General features: G+C 32.2%; 3 protein-coding genes and 3 pseudogenes across 4 annotated transcripts; 2 read left to right on the top strand and 4 right to left on the bottom strand.

The window, feature by feature from the left end:
- Positions 1-2326: 2326 nt before the first annotated feature.
- On the bottom strand, positions 2327-4809 carry LOC111288168 (serine/threonine-protein kinase-like protein At3g51990 pseudogene; annotated as a pseudogene).
- A 384-nt stretch (positions 4810-5193) lies between these two features.
- Positions 5194-6795, top strand: LOC111288112 (uncharacterized). The gene has a single exon (XM_022878876.2). The coding sequence runs from the start codon at positions 5644-5646 to the stop codon at positions 6568-6570; it is 927 nt and encodes a 308-aa protein (XP_022734611.1). The 5' UTR covers positions 5194-5643; the 3' UTR covers positions 6571-6795.
- A 5211-nt stretch (positions 6796-12006) lies between these two features.
- Positions 12007-12810, bottom strand: LOC111288192 (putative purine permease 11; annotated as a pseudogene).
- On the bottom strand, positions 12752-15271 carry LOC111288193 (ras-related protein RABH1b-like). The gene is made up of 6 exons (XM_022878972.2): positions 15020-15271; positions 14824-14894; positions 14278-14366; positions 13955-14066; positions 13643-13733; positions 12752-13258 (listed from the first exon to the last, which is right to left on the bottom strand). Exons 1-6 carry the CDS (start codon positions 15134-15136, stop codon positions 13112-13114), a joined length of 627 nt encoding a protein of 208 aa, XP_022734707.1. The 5' UTR covers positions 15137-15271; the 3' UTR covers positions 12752-13111.
- A 2712-nt stretch (positions 15272-17983) lies between these two features.
- Positions 17984-20053, top strand: LOC111287434 (acyl carrier protein 1, mitochondrial-like). The gene is made up of 2 exons (XM_022878009.2): positions 17984-18248; positions 19649-20053. The coding sequence occupies exons 1-2, from the start codon at positions 18045-18047 to the stop codon at positions 19823-19825; spliced, it is 381 nt and encodes a 126-aa protein (XP_022733744.2). The 5' UTR covers positions 17984-18044; the 3' UTR covers positions 19826-20053.
- Positions 20054-20985: 932 nt separating this feature from the next.
- Positions 20986-22479, bottom strand: LOC111287508 (E3 ubiquitin-protein ligase ATL4 pseudogene; annotated as a pseudogene). The gene has a single exon (XR_016341442.1). The product of XR_016341442.1 is annotated as an E3 ubiquitin-protein ligase ATL4 pseudogene (transcript).
- Between the last annotated feature and the right edge of the window lie 259 nt (positions 22480-22738).

The following is a 22738-nucleotide window of genomic DNA, read 5'->3' as shown; positions in this document are numbered from 1 at the left end:
TAATTTGATTAATTAAAAAAAAAACAATATTAGAGACTTTGTACTTGATCAAGAATCAAAACAATCCATTTCTTTGGGTTGCTTTTACTTTTACTTTTTCTTTTTATTTCTTTCTTTCTAGTGCCCCAAAAAAACCAAGGAAAATTCCATATTTGAGCTAAGGAAGGATACATATACACAAATTTAATACATGAAAATTGAGATCTAAAAAAAAAAAAAGAATATGAAAAGGAAAAGCGTATGAAACTGAAGTAACTGAGCTGTAAAGCCTTGATATTTGCAAAGGAATACAATTTTTCTTGCTTCCTACTAACAATTACAGACACATTCATTTACTCTCAAATCTCAACATTTCAAACTTTGAAACAATTGTTGGGTTTGGGTCATCTTCTTCTTCTGGTCTTAATAATGGAGTTTTAATTTTTCGGCACTATATAATGGGTTTGGCATAACCCTAACAAAATAGAGTCAACTCGGTGTTTATGCAGTCCTTTTCTTGTACAGCAAAACTTCACCTAATGCCCCAATGCAGCAGCAACTGAAACCTGTCGTATTATTCATTGTAGGGTCACTTTGAACTACAAGGCACTAGAACAATGGGAAAAAAAAGTGTGGAATTTGGATGCTTTGGAAGTGAATTTTTTCTCGAAGTTTACATAGTACCTGTCTTGTTGATATGAACTTATGCCCATGTTCTCGTTTTCATTGCATCTCAAATGACTCTTCCTCGTGTAACTTTTAACCAAACAACCACTCCTTATCATTTCATTTGAACTATACAATGACTTAAGATTCATGGGTTGGTCTTTAAGGCTATACTTAACTTTGTTTTGTTGGAAGGATCATCCAGTTATTTTCACTTGACTAATTAAAAACTATATGAAACCGTGGTTAAAAAGAGATGAATTTTGAAGAATCATGAAACTGGGAAATGGGATGGTTACTTTTCATTATATAATATCTTTAAAGAAAAAAACAGGATATAACGCTGGCACTTTCCAAAGGGAAGAGATGAGATTTTCTGGAAAAAGTTCAATTTTCCCAGGAAAATTCATAATCCAATCACCAGGGAGAGTGGAAATTATCTGGCTACGTCCATTTTGAGAAATTCCCACACAAACTTCCAACTTTGAACAGTTCCATATTGGCCCGCCATTGAAAGAATATCTTTAGATTTCCAGGAATGAGATAAGACAATATCAAGGAGGGAAAACTTGGAAAGTAACCTCTAGATAAATGACAAAGCAATACAGGCCCATAGGAATCAATTATTTTAATTCGATCTTAACGTCGTTTTCTTTGCCATCAATTTGGCTCGGTATGCTTTGGATAACATTATCTATTTTGCCAATAGTCCTTTGTGATTTATTGATAAAGTGTTCAATACCTAATTTCAATGATTAGAATTCAAACTCATGAAATAAAAAAATATATAGCTATTGACAAAGTGAATAGATTTATCATTTTTTCAAATCTTTTTACGGATTCAAAATCATAGTTTAACGTGTATACTTCTGTTCTAGTTATGAAATAGATGAAATAAATCAAAAAATAAAATTTTAAATGTTGAAATTTTATTGGAACTGCCAAATTTATTCTTTGAAATCATATCACATTTCGGATATGATGAAATAAGATGAACTGAGATGATATTTTGTAAATACATAATTATTTTTTTTATTTTTTTTCCAATCGCTGGAAAAGGACAAAAGAAACATCTTATTTTTTATTCAACAATTTTTAATCTCTAGTGGATCTCTCAGTAAGATTCGAACCCGATAAAATTCTGACTATTCAGGAATGCACACAGATCCATCAAAGAAAACTACATTTTGGCTTCAAATTAAAAACCATCAATGCTTCCAAGCGTATGCACGATGTAACCCTTGAAGATGAGAAATACTAGGTATCAATTTGGCTGTTGGACGTAAAACCAAGTTCATTCGAAGTGTTTGGAGAAAAGGTAAAATCTCAACTACAGTAATAACATTGAATGCTTGGCTCTTCATATTTTTGCAGTTTTGTCTACACTAAAATATATTCATTGTTGCTGTCGTTGATTGAATTTTGCTAAGAAGAATTTTTACACAAAAAATGCAATCACCTACCAGTGGCATCATAAATTTCATTTCATCTCACTCTTTAGCACAACAGAATCAAATTGTCTGATTATATTATTCAATTATTGTAACAAAATCCAGTATTCAACTGATAAGTTTTGAATCACCTTATGCATGGATTCAGCTGCATTTTCATTTGCAGCAAAAACAAGAGGGAAAGAAGGAAAAAGGATTAACAACCTATGAGATGGACATTAGCAATTCAAGGCCTGAAAATGTGGACGGTTTGATTAAAATCACCAAAAACAAGTCAAGTGAAACTTGGAAGCCTGAACTTTGCTCTACTGCCAATCATTTCAATGTATAAATTTTTGTGATGAACTAAATGTCAGCTACAGCCTGAGAACTGGAACTTGATCGAGAAAATGCATCAGCTTTTCCTGAAAAGAGTTCAGAAGTTTCTCCAGCTGATTGATTCCGCCTCAAACTGAAAACACCATTCTCGTTAAGAATGTTCTTCTGCTGACCTCTCCCTCGGTTACCAAACTTTTGCTACCAAATCTCCCTGATTTTGATTCAGGCTTTTCAAGCACACCAGCCTCTCCCCAACCTTCAGACTCTCCATCAATGCCAGTCATGCCTAAAAGTTCCATCAAGTTGCTTCTGAAGCCCAAATCTGAATAAACTCTGCGTGAGTCCCTCATGGTTTACCTGCCAAATTTACCATCCATGGCATCCAAATTCTCCTGGCTATTTCTAAATTCAACAGGACGCCCCACTGTTTCCACCACCAAACATGGATTGTTAAAACCATTCCATGAATGTAAAGGAACCAATTTGTTCAACCCGGTTAACCAACCAACCACCTCTTTCATTGCAGAGCGGCGCTCCCTGCAGGACCTCACACATTTTTCTGCTATGACAGACAACGGCTTCCTAACAATGGGGTCCTTAGCAGGTTCAATCCTTGGATCATAAACAGCAACAATCTTCCCTTTCTTTACAAAAGGAATTGCCCAATCCACAATAGAAGGTGGTGAATGTGCAACATCAAAGCTTTTCTACCACCTATAATCTCTAACAACAAGATCCCAAAACTAAAAACATCAGTTTTTGTACTCAAGTGATCAGAGGTCACACAACATGGATCAAGATACCCAATTGTACCAGCTGGTGGAGTTGATCTAAGCCTATAATCATCAACACCACAACTAAGAGCCAAGCCAAAATCACCCAATCTTGCATTGAAATTCCTATCAATCAACACATATGCAGATTTCACATCTCCATGAATAATTGGAGGTTTTTGTGAGTGAAGTGTCTGCAAGGCTTTTGCAACTTGCAAGGCTAATCGAATTCTTCGACCCCAATTCGAAGGCTTTGAAGAATTAGAGTGAAGAATATCATTTAATGTGCCATTACTCATAAATTCAACAATCAATAAACGATCTTTAGTGCCATTAGTCAATCCAAGAAGATTCACCAATCTGGGACTTTGAATCTTTGACAAGATTTCAATCTATTGTTATCAGCTTCCTGGTTGGTTTCTTGGTTTCTTGAAGACGGTTTCTTGATGGCAACATGGCGTCCCCTGAGAACAGCCTTGTAGACAGAGCCATGGCTACCTTTGCCTAGAAGCCTTTGGTCAGAGAATCCATTGGTGGCTGCTTCGAGGTCACAGTAATCAAACTGTTGAATCTTGATGGGTTTTTCCTGCTTGTAGTTGGCAGTTTTGGAAGATGAATCCTGTATGCTTGTGGTGGTGGAGATTATGGAGACTGCTGATTCTGCTTTGCAATAAAGGTAACCCATAAAAAAAAAAAGAAGTTCTTTGCTTTTTCTTTGGGTCTTGAAGGGAGTTTACAAGACATATGGAGCAAAGAGTCGAGCTTTTTATCATTTCATTGCATTGCTTTGCTGCCCATACACGAAGAAAGCCAAACTAAAGAGCATCAAACTGTGAAAGAGCATCAACACCGTCCTTTTATGTCATTCTATAATTAAAGAAAGCCAGGATTTGAAAGCCTTTGCTGTATTCGTATTGTAACATAGAATTCTGTCTTGTCTTATTAATGTCTGACTTCCAGACAACGAGAAAGTAAAAAACAAAAGAAAACGCCTTGAGCCGGAACTAAAGATCCAATAGTAGTAACTTAGACCTTAACTGGAGTCCATAAGCCCTACTTTAAATGGACCGCCATCTTAAATGAAAGCTTTTACATTTCTTGAATTTTGCCTATGCCAGAAATGCATAGCACCCGAGGGAGTTTGCTTCATTCCTTATTAGAATTAGAATGGTGTGAATCTCATCTGCAAGCAGACCCTTTACAGCATAGTTTAAAGGACCTGCGGTTGGATTTTCCAGAAGATGAAATTTCTTTTTATGACCACTTTGATGATGGGTTTTCTTTACTGTGACCATTTTGATGTGATTTTGGAGGTTGGTGTTGCTGGATCTTGATGGGACAGGCAAGCAACAGCCACAAAAATGTGGGAGAGAAATATGTGCAGTCAAAGGTACCTTTGGTAGTAGGAAAATAAGTCTTTTGGGTACCTTTGAGAACCATTCTGCCAATGGCTGCCAGGTTAACCATACCTTGATGAAACTGTTGATTTCACCCTCCATTTTGCTTGCATATATTTGCATTTATAACTCCCTGGAAGCCATTAGAAATCTAAAAAAACAAAAAATGAATGTTTTCTTAAGGATTAGCTTTGCACAAAAGCACGAAATGAATAATGTTTTGATGACATAATTATGTGCTTTGAACAAGTAAGAAACTTCAGACTAAAATAAAAGTGACAGAATTCATTTTTATATGTTCTTGTTTATGCTTTTGCTTCTGCTGGTTTATGTTCAAACCATGTTACGTACATACAAATGCCGTAAAAGAGAACGGGTCTTGATTGCTGGCTTTAGATTCTTAGTCTGTAATATTAGTTTATATAACTCTGTTACTCAAGCGTCCTTGACCCAGAGTTTTGGCCGTTTGAAAGGCGTACGTACTCCTTCCATACTGTGGGACCGGGATCGATCCTACGTATTTGTATTGTTTATTTTATATCTAATACGTATTGCATTTGAACTCTCATATTAAAGATTGATAATTTATGAATAACTCTATAAATAAATGAAAAATGAAGAAGTGATCAATCTAACATGATTCTGAACATATCCAACGATTTAATATATCCTATCAGCTTAAAATTCAAAATTACCCTAAAAAATATCCCCGTGTAAAATACGAAAATAACCTATAGTAAATGCCCTGTGCTGGCCTTGTTTCAATTTAAACATTAGGTCGTGTTAACTCTTGACCCCTCTGTTTCTCTCTCCCACTAAATTTAATGGCATGAGCTGAAGCACCCAACAAATTCTACTCACTTTTTCTCTGTCGTTTCTTACATGAAAAATCAAACACAACATTAACTACTCTGTCTTCTTGTCTCTTCCAAAGCTTCCCCTCTGATGATTTCTTCATCAGGTCTCTTCGTTTTAAGCAACAGCCATTGATGCTTCATCAGAACTCTGCAACCCATAGACATTCTCTTTGTTCAACATTCAAACTCTAAGTACATACAAATGAGGTGTAAGAAACATGTTACTGACATCAGTAGCAGCGTCGGCGTCTGCGCCAGTTGTCTCCGGGAGAGACTTCTGGCGCTCGTCGCCGCTCAGGGTCAGGCACAGGTTCAAGCCCGACAGGCTCAATTAACTTTCCCTGGTGCTGAGGATCGTAGGAAAACTGACCCGCCTCCGCTTATTTTCCCTCGGTCCGTTTCTCCTTACGTCAGCCGACGGAAATCTGACGATAACAGTGCCACGTGGATCCACCACCAGGGATTCTACAGTACTCCTCAGGTGGCCCCCACGTACAGCACGACAACCACCACCGATTTTGAAGCCGCCAGATCTTTCAAAAAGAAAAACAGGTTCTCGGTTTTTTCGAACCTGTTCGGGTCGAGACCCGAGAAATTCAATTTGGATCTCGGGGTTCATGATCATCGGGACTCGTGCGAGGACCCATCATCGTCATCGTCATCCCCCTCTTGGTTCTCGACAATCTTTGCTGTTCGTCGGAAAAAGCAGCAATCTACGAGGACATCTCATGTAGAATTTCGCCAATTCGGCCCTGGCGATCGGAGATCATGTAGGATCATTGACCGGGGAATGTCACCGGCGATTGAAGCGAATTCGGGAGACGAGTGTGATCGATCGCCATCGGGAAGCTCACCGGAAGTTTCGCCGCAGTGGAAGATGACACCAACGGCGCCGAGGAGAGCGAGGACCGGGCCTAAAAACGTGTCGGCATTAGCGTTTTGCTTGAGCCCACTCGTCAGGGCTAGTCCGAACCGGCACTGGGACCAAAAGGGTGGACTGCCGTCTGACGTGTCGTTTACAGGCGAAAGTAGGTCGCCGATGAAGCCCCACCTAGCCACCGCTTCGGGATTTTGCGCGAATAGGTCCAGAAAGCTTGCTGATTTCGGCAGAGTCAATCATAACCGTTGAATACGGTTAACAGTTGACAATGGACGACAGTGATTGTGAAAATACTAAAGATATTTATCATCAAACTACGGTTTGGCCATTGCTTTTCTTCAGTTTTTTACTCTCTGTGATTCGTAAATTATTATTTTTTGTAAAATGACAAAAAAAATGATTAATTTTTGTTATTGTACAATTTATCACCTGACATCTAATCGAGTGAGTTGTCTATAGTATCTTTGTCTTATCCATTTTTGGACATTAATATTCTGTTTAATTCTTTTTATCTATTATTATTTTTTATAGTATTTATGTGCCTGTTTTAAGCTTTTATATTTCACAAAAACCTGAACGTGCTTTTAATGCACTTTGTTGGCATTGGTTGGGTTGAATTTTTATTTGTCTCATTTTATTTTACAATAATAAAATTAAATTTTTTTTATTTTTTATATTTAAATTCAATTCAAATTTGATATTGAATAAATTATATTCAACAATTCGAAATTAATAAAATATTTTTTAATATAAAATATTATTTTTTAAATATAAATATAATTAATTAATTAAAAATAATTTTTTTATATAATATTGAGTTAGGTCAAGTTTTAATTTTAGGTAAATCTGATTTTTTTTAATAATACTTGACTCAACTCGACTTAAAACTTGATTTAAAAAAAAAATCGACTTTATAAAATTGGATCGAGTCGAAATTCGGCGGTTTGGAGTTGAGCTGCTAACCTTATTTTCATCCTTTTTAGGTTGAGTGTAAATGAATAAAGCATTTTACAAATTATTTGTAAATATGTTTAATTTTTATTTATTTTTATTCATTTATTAAGTTTAAAAGAAAGATCTTAAATAATTTTTTTATATTTATTTATTAAATAAATTGAATATAAATAAAATTTTGTTTAATTTATTTATATTTGTCAATTAATTTATTTGAAATTTATTTAAATTTCGTTTAGTTATTCTTTATTTTTTATTTGTTTATTATTCATTTATAATAATATTAATAAAATTATATTTTTATCATTTATTTTAATCTTATTTTAAGGTTTACTTATATTTGTTAAGGTTCATTTATATATATTGAAAGTTTGATTGTTTAAATTTATTTGGTTATAATTTATTTATTATTTATTAATATGTTTATTTATATATATTCATGAATATATTTATTTAATGTTTACGAATAAATTTATTTAATTTAATTAAATGAACCTGAATTGAACACGAATAATTTAATATTTAAACGAATAAACATAAATAAATAGAATAATTTTTTTAATGAACATGAATCAAATACCAACACATTTAAAAATAAATAAATAAATCATATATATATACATTCATTCGTTCATATTCGATTTATTCGTAGCCTTAACTTTTGGTATCGTTTTATATCATGATGCCAATGAAATGTTATTGTTGGAAATGTGATTACATAATTGAAAATTAATATTATAACTCTCTCTGTCTCTCTCTGTCTCTCTCTCTCTCTCTCTCTCTCTCTCTATATATATATATATATATATATATGAAAAAATTATTGATTAAATATAGATAAAGTGATGCCAACCATTAAATCTTCACAACAGACATAGATACCATCCAAAATAATATTCCATAATAATATTATAACAGATAAATGTAAGATTATAATAAAAAAAATTATAAATAAAATGCTTTTAAAAAATAAGTTTCTTATTTTTTTAATATTATCTTTCCTATTTTATGAGAATATAATATACATAAAAAAAAGTTTTATTTTCAAGAATGCAATATATCAAATATGAAAACATGCTTTTCATCTATTAAAATCTGCGAGCAAATTTTACTTCAAAATGATAAATTATCAAACATAAATTAATTAATTTAATTTAATCTATTATTAAACTCAACTTGTTCAATTTTCCATTATTAGAGAGTAAAAAAGGAGGTGATTTTTGGTGAAGAAAATTGACTTCGGGACTGTTGGTCTTTGAGTCACGATTCTGTCGTATAAAATATTAATAATTCATATATTTATATTATATTTTATACAAAAATTACGTATAATAATTCATATTAATAAAAAATAAAATATATATTTAAAATTTTATTAAATTTATGTATAATTTTTGTTAAAATTTTAAATTTTATTATTTTTATATTTTTTTATATTATTTTTATATTATATTTTAAATTATCAAATTTAATTTATCTAAATTTCTTGGATGAACATGCTTTTGCTTCCATTTCAAAACCCTCCAATGGGGAAACTTGGTAGGTTGGGGTCAAATTAAATAAAGATAAACAGCAATTTTTTTTTTATTACCTTATGGTTGAAATTTCTAAGGAGTTGTTGAATTTTATGGTTGAAATTTCCAACCAAAACAGACAAATATCAATATGTTATTAAATATTGCCTGACTTTTTCCATGTGCTATTGAATATTTGTACTACAAAAATTTTCTTCCAAATTAATGGCAAAAAGATATAATTAATTGAACATCTGATTTTCTCTACCTTATTTATTTTCTTCACTTTCACAATATGCAGATTTTGCGTTCACATGCATAAAATTACTTGAGATTCCTTTAATTGCATCACCAAACGAAGTTTTACCAATAAAATAGAGTTTAAATCCTAAATCTCATCTTCTAGAAGTTTAAGGCATGGGCATTGACGGATCCTTTTTATAATTTAAGGAATTTATGGACATCTTTGAAATTAAAAAATAAAAAAATTTGCACCCGCAAAATTTTTCAACGGACACTCTAAGTATTAAAAAATAAATAAAATTAAAAGGGAAATTTCCACAAATACCCTAAAGTTTTTCATAAATACCTTTTATGTTTACAAAATTAATAAATATGTCATCAGATTTATATATATATATATATATATATATATATATTATAAGTAAACATTAAAAAAAAAATAATCTCGAATCCACTATTGGTCATAAGATATTGATGCTTGAGACACATTAAATCCAAGCCAATTATAAATGCATGTTTGTAACTTTAGCTTAGCTTCAATGCCTATAATCATCAAACACCATTAATAGTTGCTTCTTGTTAATCTCTTTTTTTTTTTTTTGAAAGAAAACTTCCAAACCCCAATGACAAATATCACTGTTTTAGCAATAATAATGACGAAAATATAAGTATCTCAATCCCATTATTGATGGTTGAGCTTATCCTAGATACAGTAAGTGAAGAATCTAGGCAAAGTATATTTTATTCAAGCAATATCCTTCTTTTGTTTTTGCTTTGGGATCCAATTAAATTTAATAATTTTAAATATGAGACATAATATAAAAATAATATAATTTAAAATTTTAATAAAAATTATAAATAAATTTAATAAAATAAAAATATATATTTTATATTTTTATATTAATACGAATTATAATAAATAATTTTTATATAAATATATAAATTATTAATATTTTATATAAAATAAATATACAAATTATCAAATTTAGTACAAATCAAACCCAGGCAACGTGCAAAAAGTTAACTAGAATACAAAGTCTTCCCCTTTAGAATGCTTCCGAGGTGTCTTCCTCAATTTTATAGCTAAAGCTTGAATTTGATAACCTGAGGGCTTTACTCATGGTCCAGCCAGGTGGCCAGGTTCAGCCTGTTTGCTGAAGGCTGATCTGATCAAGCCTAAACCTGGCGGGTTCATATCATATGTAAATAATACATTAATATTTATAAATTATTTAAATTTAATTTAAATAAAATTTAAATTTGATTTGATTATTATTAAATAGAGTTAAAATTTGAGTAATTTAATTTATCAATTGATTTCGAATATTTTTATATTTAATTCGAATAACTCATAAACTTAATCAATTTTTTTTGTAATATATTTTTATTATTTTAATTAATAAAATATTTCAAATTTGAGTTTAATCACAAAAAAGTAAATTTTTATTGAATATAAAAATCAAATTTATTTTTATATATCAATCGAACCTAATCGAATAAATTCGAGTAATTCAATTTTTATTTCAAATCGAACTCGAACTAAAAAAAAAAATTGAATTGAACTTGAATCAAGTTTAATGCATCGAATTTGGAGTCACATTTAAACTTAATGTTGTAGTGATTTGAACTCAATCAATTACATCTTTAATTAGTAGGCAATGGTACTCCTATTTCCTTGATATAATTAAAACTGTTTTTACATATTTTATTTTGGAGAAGTAAAACATGGGTTGAACCCATTGTATGATAGTACTCCTAAAGAATCATTGGCTGAAGGTGATGGCAGTTTACTCCAATTGATTTGTATAATCATTTTAAAAAAGTGATACCTAACAGATCATAAGAAAAATAAAATACTCATGTAATTAAGTAAGAAGTTTCAAGGAAATAGACAGGCAAATTTTCAATAATGTCTTTCTAGAGAATGAGATTTTATTACATATCCATCAACATCAATCTTTGGTTTGAATACAAGAGTGGGTAGGGACATGAAAATCTTAACAACATGCTACAGAAAAAATTTGTTTAGTTTTGAAGCAAACATTTAGGACAAATAAATTACTTCAATATCAAAATTTTACTTAACTTAAGACATTTCCTGATTGTGTCTGCCATTGTTGGAGGTTAGGTCTGTCTTGTTGGCACTATGCTCAACATGATGCAATGTTTTGCACATTGTTTCCTGCATTTTGTTGGAGGGCAAAACCATTTGTCTAATAATTAGGTGAATCCAGGGGAACCCAGATCTTTTGGTCAATTCAAGCAGCATATATTATTATAGTATAATTATAAGAATAGTTGTTGAATGGATTCAAGCACCAAATATATTATATTCCTGAAGAGAGAAATATAAACAGCATGATGCAATGAGTGAAAAGTAAATTTTTAGTTGATTAAAATGTAGGCCTTGAGGTCAATTAGATTAGTAAACAATCTAGAAGGAAAAGGCTTTGCCCTGGAAATTTCTATTAAATTAAGTATTATCTAATATTTTGTTCCGACCCAACAAACTTTTAAAAGTTTCATGTATAGTTTCGAATAAACCTAGTAATTTTAAATATAACACGAAAATATAATAAGGAACTAATAATAAAATAAAAGAAATAAAAGCAAAACGAAAATATACATTTTGTGCATGTAAATAAATACATATATACGAATTGTCATGTTTACATTTGTAACAATAGACATCATCAAAGCAGCCTCTGTTGTCCGCAAGGATAATAACTGTGATTAGGATGAAAGAGAAGGGAGAGATTGAATGGTGCAATTACAGTAGCAAACATGACAGTCAGTTCTATGCATTGTTACCAAATATATAATGGCATAGAGATCATTAGCTTGAAGAGTTATCATGGGCATGGCTTTCCTGAATATCAGTATCAGTATGTGAACTCCTTGCCTTTCTATCATCTTAACTACCAGAATAGCTAGAGGAATAACAGTCAAAACACAGAGAAAAGAGAGAAGACACCACAAAAATCAAGCCCACAACACCAATAGCACATACTTGCCAATGTCGGCACATAAGTAACTCTTCCATTCCCCACTTGCAAAGAGACCCACAGTTGAAACACAACTGGAAACAAACAACTGATGTGTAAATTTGTTTATAATTACCTTCCCCTTAGAACTTCTGCTGGTCTTTCTAAACCATCATTGACTGCAATTAGAGCAGCAGACGATGAGAAGATGACCACAGAGTTCAGAAATAAGGCAGTGAACTTCTGTGAATTAAAAGCTAATTGGGTGGCAGAAAATGGGGGAATAAGTAGAGGCTAAGAGGTAGAAGAGCACAACAAAATGCTACATATTTTGTCACCAGCTGCGAAGCAAGAGTTGAAGGAAGGTAAGGTGGAAGAAGTTGAAGCTTCCTGAGAGGGGAGAAAAACAAAGAATGGGATGCAAAGGATTGGGAAGCCAGCAGTTTGCCCAATAGTGGCCAACCATTTACTATTTCCACCCTGATCACAATAAAATCTCCCCGGAAGACCTGCCGCAGCTCGGCCAGCAATGAGGAAGAAGATGTTGATTGCCACCAAAAGCCTCCATTTACAGATCTTGAGTTCAAGAACCATGACTGATCCATTAAATTTCCATCCATGTTCAGAATCGGTTCTTGATTATCTGTAATTGAAAGTGTAAACAGCATGCATGGGAAATTGCAGTAAAAAGAATGCCGATTTGATGTCATTGTGACAAATAAGAAATCAACCACAGGATGAATAAGCCATTTTATTAGCCAAAAGTAAAAGGTTGGTGTGACTTTCTCGACCATACATAAATTTAGTTTTCTTTTTCAATAACCAAACATAAAGACTACAGTAATAATACTTCAGAAGCAGGGAGCAAAATACAGTATGAATTGAAAGCGGACATACTACTTGAAATCTTGCCAATCTATCTTTAGTTCTATGCTTAACAAATCTCCTCTCAAGTTCTATGATTAAAAACTCGACCAAACCTGAAGCCCAATGCTACAAAAAGGGGGAATAACAGAATTTTTACAATCACTTTGTAGGATCGCGGAAGCACAAAAGAAATGTGGAAACGCAGAGCTCAGATCAATGATGTGCGTATCAGCAAGCACATCCTCCAGACTGTTGCTGCGACTGAGATGCATTTGCATTTGTAGACTTAAGATTGACATCAACCATGTCTTCTTGCTTTGTTGAAGAAAGTGTTTCCATTCCAGGTAAAGCAGCTGCAATCTTCCGAAATAGAGCCTGTAAAGAGATCAAACAGAGAGAGAGAACTCGATAGATTGGTTAGTAATGCTGGTTAAGGAAGACAATATTCATATAAAGGAAATAACCTCAGCTAATGCTTGCAATAATTGTCATGCAGGATTGAAGATGCATATTAAACAAATATTTAACAAATGTTGCATCCATTAAATATAATGGAGTTGATGCAGAAGTGAGAAACAAAAAATTGATCAAATTTTCAGTGATTAGATGATTGGTCTCAATCCTTCATATTATGCCAAAATGAAAAGGCAGCCGGTACCATTTGACATTGATCAAGATCTAAGCACATTCATCAGCATCTAGCATGCAGTCAATATAATATTGACTAAGCACATTCATGATAGGTTACCAATGGTTTACCTTGATATTGAAGCCAGCCTTGGCACTAGTTTCAATAAACATGACATTGAGCTCGCGAGCCTTGGCTTCTCCTTCCTCTATGGAGACTTGCCTGTCAAATCAGCCACAAAATGCACAAGGAATGAACAGAAATCAAACAGTTATATCAAGGAAAAGAATCTGGGGAAAACTTTACGTCAATAAGTTCCTTTTTTCAATTTTACACTAAAATAATAGCCACAAACAAATGCAAAGGCAATTGTAAACTAGAAAGTAAGGCAATCTACATTATTTTCACAAGAAAGTCCAATCATGATAATAAATTAATATTACCTTTTTTCCACAAGATCCGTTTTGTTCCCAACAAGCACAATGATAACATCACTACCCCGTTCAGTACGCACCTCTTCAATCCACTTCGAAGTATTTAGGAAGGACTGCCTGCCTACACCATCAAAATTAAAGTTGGTAAACTTCACAGACTTTTATTAAGCAAATGAACAATAAACGAAGTAGAGCAATCAATTTGCTAGATTGCATTTCACAAATGGGGGATATTTGCCCGTGCAAACATGCATAAAACATAATAACTGAACAAGCAAATATATAAGATAGGAAGATTATAATGCAGGAGGACAAAGTGAACAATAACATACTTGCAACATCATAGACAATGACTGCCACGGAGGAATCCCTAATGTAACTTGGAATAAGACTCCTAAATCTTTCCTGTCCCGCAGTATCCCTGTAATAAAGATTTAAGCCGATAAAGATCAAAGACACAAATCTTGTCAAACATTTTGAAAAAAATTACCTCATGCTAACTAATGAATAAAAACAACAACCACATGAGCGATAGCGTTTCATCATTATAACCTGTATCGAATCCTTGGTAACCGTGTTACTAATTATAACATATTCCGACAGCTACAGGGATTATTGACATCCATAAAACCCAAAGGGAAGCTATCCAACTAATAAATGAAACCAAACTTGCCAATCAACATCTAAACACTAATGCACCATTAATTAGACAAACCAAAATTCAAGAATACTAGCAATATAATTCCATGCTGAATATGACTAAAATTCATTTTCACCAGAATCTTAATTGGGTACAACATACCAAGCTAAGCTAGACAAGCCCATAAAAGTCCAATAATACAATAGATTAAACTAAACAGTGACAATTCATGTCTTACCAGAGCTGCAATCGAACTGTTCGATCTTCAAGGTACATTGTTTTCGATAGAAAGTCAATGCCAATGGTAGCCTGGTTAACAAATTTGAGACAGATAACCTTAGAAATCAGATCCAAGCTGCTAATAAAGTTTCAATCAGGACCCAAATCGTAAAATTGACATAAGAGAATTGAACAGTATAATAATGAAAAAATACCTGGTAGGTGTTATCGAATTTATCGTACATGAAGCGTGTGATGATACTGGTCTTCCCGACGGATTGATCCCCCAAGAAAACCAGCTTGTATTTGGCCAGAGCCGAAACTGGAGCCATCGGATCTACGTCAGTAAGATGCTATGGATCGGGTCGAGATCGGATCCAACGTCGATGTCTCACCGGAAACAATTCGAAGGTGTCGCCGGAGAGAACGAGATCGAGATCCCTACCGTCTTTTGTTTTTCTTTTGTTTTTTTGGTGATTATTTTTCACGAGTCCATTTATATAGGAGATGCTGGAGCGCAGGGGTGAAAATCATTTGGATTAAATCAGATAATAAAGATAAGAAAAAAAATCAAAAATTTTGAAAATTAATTCCAAGTGTTTGGTTCGATTTTTTTATTTATTTAGTTTAGATATTAAATATATATATTAATTTCAAATCAGATTTTGAGTTAAAATATAAAAAATTTTGAAAAAATAAATTCGAATAGAAGTATATATTTTTATTAATTTTTATATATTTTAAATTTCTATAAAATAAAAATAATTATTTTATATATAAATCTATTTAAATATATTAAAATTTTTATTACAATAATATATAAAAATTTAAAACTAATAAATCGAATCAAATAAAATTTAGTTCGAAATGAATTGATTTCAAAAGAAAGTTAATTTGGATTTGAATCAGATTTAAAAATTCATAATATTATACATTATCTAAAAAAATCAAAATGAATATGATCCAAATGATTATCACTCCGATTTAATACGGTTCAAGTTTTTTAGATATTATATAATATTATAAATTTTTAAATTTTGATTTAAATCCAAGTCGACTCTTCGTATTATTTAATTCGAATTGAATCAAATTTTATTGATTTGGTTTAATTTATCAATTTTTGAAATTTAATTTTTTTATATATTATTTAAGATAAAATTTTAACATATTTAAATAGATTTTATATAAAATTATTATTTTATTTTATAAAAATTTAAATACATATATATAAATTAATAAAAAAAATATAATTCAATTTGATTTTTGTGAATTTTTACCTCTTAATTCAAAATCCGATATAAACTTAATAAATTATTTAATATCCAAATTTAATTTGAATTGAATAAAAATAATTAATTCAAAACAAATCGAACAATATAATTTTAAATCGATTTTTATTCTTTTCAAATTTTTACCTTACGAGTTAACTTATAATGTAGGGTTCAAAAGACACGTGCAAAGCACATGATCATTCCGTTGCCTTATTTTTACAAAGAACTCATATCTTATTTAATGCTATATACACCCCATTTTTATATACATTTCAAATTTAAAACTAAATTTTCTATTTCAACTAAATACACTTCACTATTCACTTTCTATTTTCTATTCCTACCATTTTTCTCTTCTTCTCTCTTCACTTCTTGAAATTAAAATTTTCAGAAATGAATATAAGAGAAACTTTGACATTTCTTGAAAATAAATATCCGAAAAACTTTAAAAATTCCCAAATATATATTTTTTATAACCTTCAAAATTTCTCAAATATTTATTTATTAGAAAACTCAAATTTTCTCGAATATCCATTTTTTAGAAGCTTTAAGTCTTTTCAAAAATAGATATTTGAGAAAATATAAAACTTCTTAAATCTCTATATCTAAAAAATTCGATTTCACTTTTAATCAAAATTTTTAATCGTACGATTTAAGAACACATTTGCTTGATTATATGTGCAAATGGAATTAAAATCGATGTTCTCGACATGTATAGTATTAACTTGTTATTTCTCTTAAGCTTATTAAAAACCAAGAATATTATTTCTGATTTTTTGGTTCTACATGAGCAAAATGGACTTTTTTGGGCTAAGGACAAAAACATTTTTATCTCATGCATGCTTAAGAATTTGATATCTTCCATTTACACATATGATAAAAGCAATAATAAGCACATCGATAATTCATGTATGTGCATATGTTATGGGTCGAGATTCAACTTTCAAGCTCGTAGATTCCAAAACCCTAGTATACATTCATCCAACATTTCAATTTAGCCTAATAGTCAAGGTTCACACATTTGTAAAGTATTATTCGTTTTAACCCTTCTGATTTTATGATTTTATCTTACAAAATGCACCTCACAAAGAAAAAGTGATGTAAACCCTTTTATACCTCAATAACCCTCTTTTGTGTTTGACGTGGGATTGGAGTACCTTGCCTACTCTCTCTTTGAGCACTTGGCGTGACATTTTCTCTCATTTAACCTTGTGATGCCTTTGTCATTGCTTTAAGATTTGAGCATTCACTCATCCGACATCCTAAATCAACTTAACGATTATGGTTCACATCATTATGAGGTATTATCCGCTCTGACTCTTCTGACTTAATAATTTTATCTTGCAAAAGGTATCTCACAACAAAAAGGTGATGTAAACCATTTTATATCTAGGTGACCTCCCTTTCATGTCCGATGTAGGATTAAAATACCTTACTTACTCCTCATTGGAACGTTTGGCGTGACACATACATGCTAATCAGAGCTTAAACACCCTTTAAAACATTGTCACTGACAATGTCATCAAACTAACAAATCTAACAGTATCAAATCTTTTAACCATTAATCCTTACTATTGAATTGACCAATCTATTGATGATATTTTTCAATGCTCAAAAATTAGAGATTACAAATTTTTCATTATCAAAAGTTTATAATTAAATATATATTTTTAAAAAATTTATGTATTCTTGAAATTCGATTTTTGAGAATACAGTTTACTCTCGAAAATTTATTTTTGAAAAATTAATATAATTTTTGAAAATATATTTTTAAGATTTTTGGGTATATAAGTTATTAGAGGTTTTTTTTTTTATCATTTCTTAAAAGTTAAAATTGCTTTTGACATGTAGGTTTTTTTGAAAAAAAAAAATCTAAGCCTATATAAAGAAAATTTGGTGGTGTTTTAAGAGCACCCTATTTTTACCTGGGCTGGCTGGCCAAGAAGGTTCCAGTAGAGAAGAAAGAGAAATGGCACTAAGATCAGCCGTACTTCGCTACATTCGAGTACCCGTTCAAACCCTAGCGGCGACCGAATCAAAACCTCAGCCCCAATGGAGTCTCCGCGCTTCCCTTCGGTTATTTTCATCGCATGACGTTCACCTTACTAAAGAAGAAGTAATCGACAGAGTCCTCGACGTTGTCAAAAGCTTCCCCAAAGTCGATCCTTCTCAGGTTTTTCCCTCTTTGCTTCTCAGCCAATCATCGACTTTTACATTTCGTTGCTTGGGAGATGAGAAAGAATTGATTTTGCGATTGTTCTTTTGGGGAATTGATTGATTTTTTACCCAACTTCTGGGTGAAGAATCAGATTATCGAAATTCTATGAAATTTTTTTGATTGATTATCTGTAAAATTGCATGCTATGAAATAGACTCACAATTCTAAGATTGGTTTATGTAATCCATTTGATTGCATTTGTTTTATGGGAATTTTTGTTTATTGATTATCAATTTGTGTGATGAAAACTTCAGGTTAATTGTCTCAATTGGAAGTAATTTCAGTTGGAGTATTAGATTGATGAAGCTTACTATATTGCATTCTAGATTCCATTGAAATTACTCCCTTAGGGTTGTGCCAGAGTTTTGGTGCTTGAGGGTTTTGTTATGCATGTCAAAAAGAACAATGGAATGACTTGGAAAACTGATTTTGATGGTCATTTGCCTTTGGTGTTGGTATAGCCTTAAGATAAACTATTCAATGGATGCTACACTTGTTTTCTGGCTTTTAAAGTTGAATGTAAGTGTAGAAATAACAAAAAAAAATCTGCTCATTTTAGTGTAAGAAGTAAGGTCAATGTTTGGTGTATAGGATGATGGATAAGAGGGGATGATAATCGTCCTATATTGTGTTTGGTTTGTATCTAAAGAAAGGGATAGGATTACAAAGAGGATTAATCATTCTCTTGGTATAGAATGATTCAATCCTCCCAAAGTGTGGAGAAGATTATTTTTAATCAATGAGATTAAACTTATATGTCCTATTATACCCTTAAAAACTACATCAATAATTTAATCTAATCCTATTCATAATATTATCTTATCATATCCTATCATAATCTTGTGTACCAAACACATCCTAAGAATTTCTATGCAAGGTGTTGGCTTCTGTCAGTTTAAGTTCTTCACCTTGAATCTTGGAAGCTTATGAATTTTTGAGGGAATAATTCTTAACATTAAACAAGCTTATTAGTTACCTCTCATTTAAGGTAGGTTCAATCTTTTAAATATTCTTTCTCTTTTCTTGATTATATGATATCTTGGCATTGTAATGCTGTGACAATATTTGAAGAGCTGACTTTGTTCCCTAGTGACACACAAATGATTGACTATTTTATCACTTATGTTTTGTTTTTCTTTTGAATATCAAGAGTAACTTATAAGGGATTCATATTCAGGTTATCTGATGCCAAGATATTATATAATCTTTTAATTTTGCTTTTTATTAACTTTGAGAGTTCAAAGGCATCTTTCATGCATTTTAGCTTAAGCATCAATTTTTCGTTCCTTGTAATAGTAGTTATACCTGACAAATGACTCATTGGGGATTGAATCATATTTCGCAATCACTTGCAGGTGACACCCAATGTTCATTTCCAGAAAGATTTGGGGTTGGATAGCTTGGATAATGTGGAGATTGTAATGGCCTTAGAAGAGGAATTCAAGCTGGAAATTCCTGACAAGGAAGCTGACAAGATTGACTCATGTAATCTTGCTATTGAGTACATATATAGCCATCCAATGGCTGGTTAATCTGTGCAAACTGCAAAGCAAGGGTATATCTTGTTGAATTTCATTCGAAAGGAAGAATGGCATCTTGTACTCTGTTTTTGTTCAACATTTTAGGTGTTTGTATGGATTTTCTCCTCATAATGGGATTAAGACTGAGAATCTGAATCTGTTTGGTGCGATACTAACTGCAGCAGATTTCAACTTGCAATAAAGTTTTTGTATTGCATGGTGGCATTCTTTACCTTTTAATTACTTGTTTCGAATTTTGCTATTGTCCTGACATATTCTCTATTTTGTATGATGAACAATTGAGAGAGTGAGGGATGAGATGATGCATATATTAAGAGATGGCCAGGTTTCACTGGGCAGCATGATGGGAGTCCTTCCCATTCGCATGGTGATGTCGTTTTAGATTTCTAAGAATTTCAGTCTATTACAGTGCAGGGAAAGTTTTTCTCATCTCGCCGTCAAATGAATACTTGATCGTTACAGCAAATCTTAATTTTTTCGGATTAATGTTATGAATTGTTTTTGAATAGACATAACAATTTGTATTATATAAAATATTAAAATTTATATATTTATATTGTGTTTTATACGAAAATTACGGGTAATAATTTATGTTAATATTAAAATATAATTTTTTTATGTAATTTTATTAAATTTATATATAGTTATTGTTAAAATTTTAAATGATCATATTTATATTTTATTTTTATATCATATCTATGTTATGTTATCGTATTATATTTTAAATTGTTAAATTTAAATTATAATAAAATATTTAATATAATATCTAAATATTATAAATTTTTAATATGATATTTAAATTACATACTCATCAGTAAAATAATTAGCTTTAAACTTTTACACAAAATAAATAATTTTTAAATATCATATTAATAAATAAATTTATAATTTAAATATTAAATTAAAAAATTTAAAATATAAGTATTTTATTAAATATTTTAAAATTTAAGTATCTTATTAAATATTTTTTATATTATATTTCATTATATATACGATCATTGGTAACATCATCCTTTTTTCAAATGATTTGATCCTGTTGTATTTGACATGTTCACATAACAAGGTTGTCTCTTCACATTGGTTGATTATCCTATGGTAATTTACTATATATAATACAGTAAGATTTCCCAGGTCAATTATGAACCGTCGGATCATTAAAAGCAATTTTAGAATGCTTCTTTTCTTATTCCTACTTTGTTTACAGTGGATAAAATGGTAAAGCTACATCTGCACTCCAAAATTGTGCTATGTCCACTTCAGCATTTGCTCAACTGTTGTCCGTTGACTCGGTTCCACCAGGAAAGGAGTGGAAAAACTAGAGTGAACTAATTGAACCAAAAAAGGAAAATACATAAATGCCCATGCGTCAAAATCGTATTTGCCTTTCATACCCCTGAGAACCAACGAAACATTTCGCTGATCTCCACGCCAATACGATTGGCTTCCACGTCATAATCTCCATCGGCGCCGGAGATATCGCTTCGGCGACTGCTCCCGGTGAAGAAACTTCCTGAGCTACGAAACGACGACGCACTAGACGATAACGAAAAAGAGAGCCTGTCTACGTATTCCTTAAGTAAAGTCCTTCCAGTAGCAACCTCCGCGGCGAGGCTCTCTTCCGACGTTGCCTCTGCTCCTCCAATCTCTTCCTTAATGGACACGTTTCTCTGGTGCGTTTGATTCCTAGTCACCTCTGATTCTTCGTCTACGATATAATCCAAAGAGCCAATCGAATAAGTCCTTCTCTGCTCAGCGGAGTCGGAGCCATGTTGACTGTGACTGATAGAGCCAATCTCGAGCCGGTAACTATCTCTGCCGCCACTTCCAATCGCATCGCCTGCGTTAGAAGACTGAACCAAAACCTTCATGAGATCGGAGTCGGAAGCGAAGAGAGGAGAGCGACATAGAGGACAAGTTTGGTTTGAAGTGAGCCAAGTATCAATACAACGAGCATGGAACGCGTGGCAACAGAGAGGGAGAAGCCTGAGTTGGTCCTGCGGTTCAAATTTTGACAAACAAACCGCGCAATCTCCGGAAACCGTGGAATCGTCGTTGGAGCGGCGAGTAATAGAATAGAAGGTAAAAAGAGGAAGAGAATCGAGCAACAAAGCCGTCGTTGATTGTTCGGGAGTGACTCGGTGGCTGGAGGCGGCGATGATTGCAGAGGTAGTTGAACGAGAGAGATGGCGCCGGCATCGTCGGTTGATGTGGCGGCGGAGGAGACAAAGAGAGACGGAAACAAGCACGATTATGCAAAGGATCGAAATTACTATTCTCTCATTCGAAGAAGAAGAAGAATGCGAGCGTTCAGTGCTGTTATTTTCTGCTGCCGTAACAGCTCCTCCCCTAACGCCATCAAACAACGGTGGCGACGGCAGCGGCGGTGGCGAAGCCATGGACGCCATTAACGACTTTTTTTTTATCATGACTATAAATTCACTGCACCAGTTTACAGAAGGAACGAAGAAGGATATTTTTCAAGTGTAAACGGAGCACGTCATGTCACGCGTAAGAAACAGAATTGTACGGAGATAGACAGAAACAGAGAGATAAGTTGGATTTGGGGGTTGAGAGTAATAGAGAGAGAGAGAGGTGCTATTGTTGGGGTTTTATAACAAGGAGAGGGAGAGGGCATTAAATTAATAAAGTCAATAATGTATATGCCGTGGCGCAGATTTTAAATAGTAGCTGTCGTTGTGTCCTCGACGACACGAAAGGGGTGTAATGGAATTGAGTTAGATATAAGGTGCAATGGAATTGAGTTAGATATAATAAAAATTTTAAGTTTTGAATTAGATTTAAATTTTATTATTTGAAATTTAATTTAAAATAAAAATTAAGTTATTTGAATTTATTTAATTAAATTTATTTATTAAATAAAAAATAAATTTAATTTTATATTTT

Source organism: Durio zibethinus, chromosome 4 (genome assembly GCF_047325235.1).
Source record: "Durio zibethinus cultivar Kanyao isolate XHJ-2024 chromosome 4, ASM4732523v1, whole genome shotgun sequence".
Taxonomy (NCBI): domain Eukaryota; kingdom Viridiplantae; phylum Streptophyta; class Magnoliopsida; order Malvales; family Malvaceae; genus Durio; species Durio zibethinus.
Note: the sequence above shows the minus strand (reverse complement) of the source record. Positions and strands in the feature narration are given on the sequence as shown.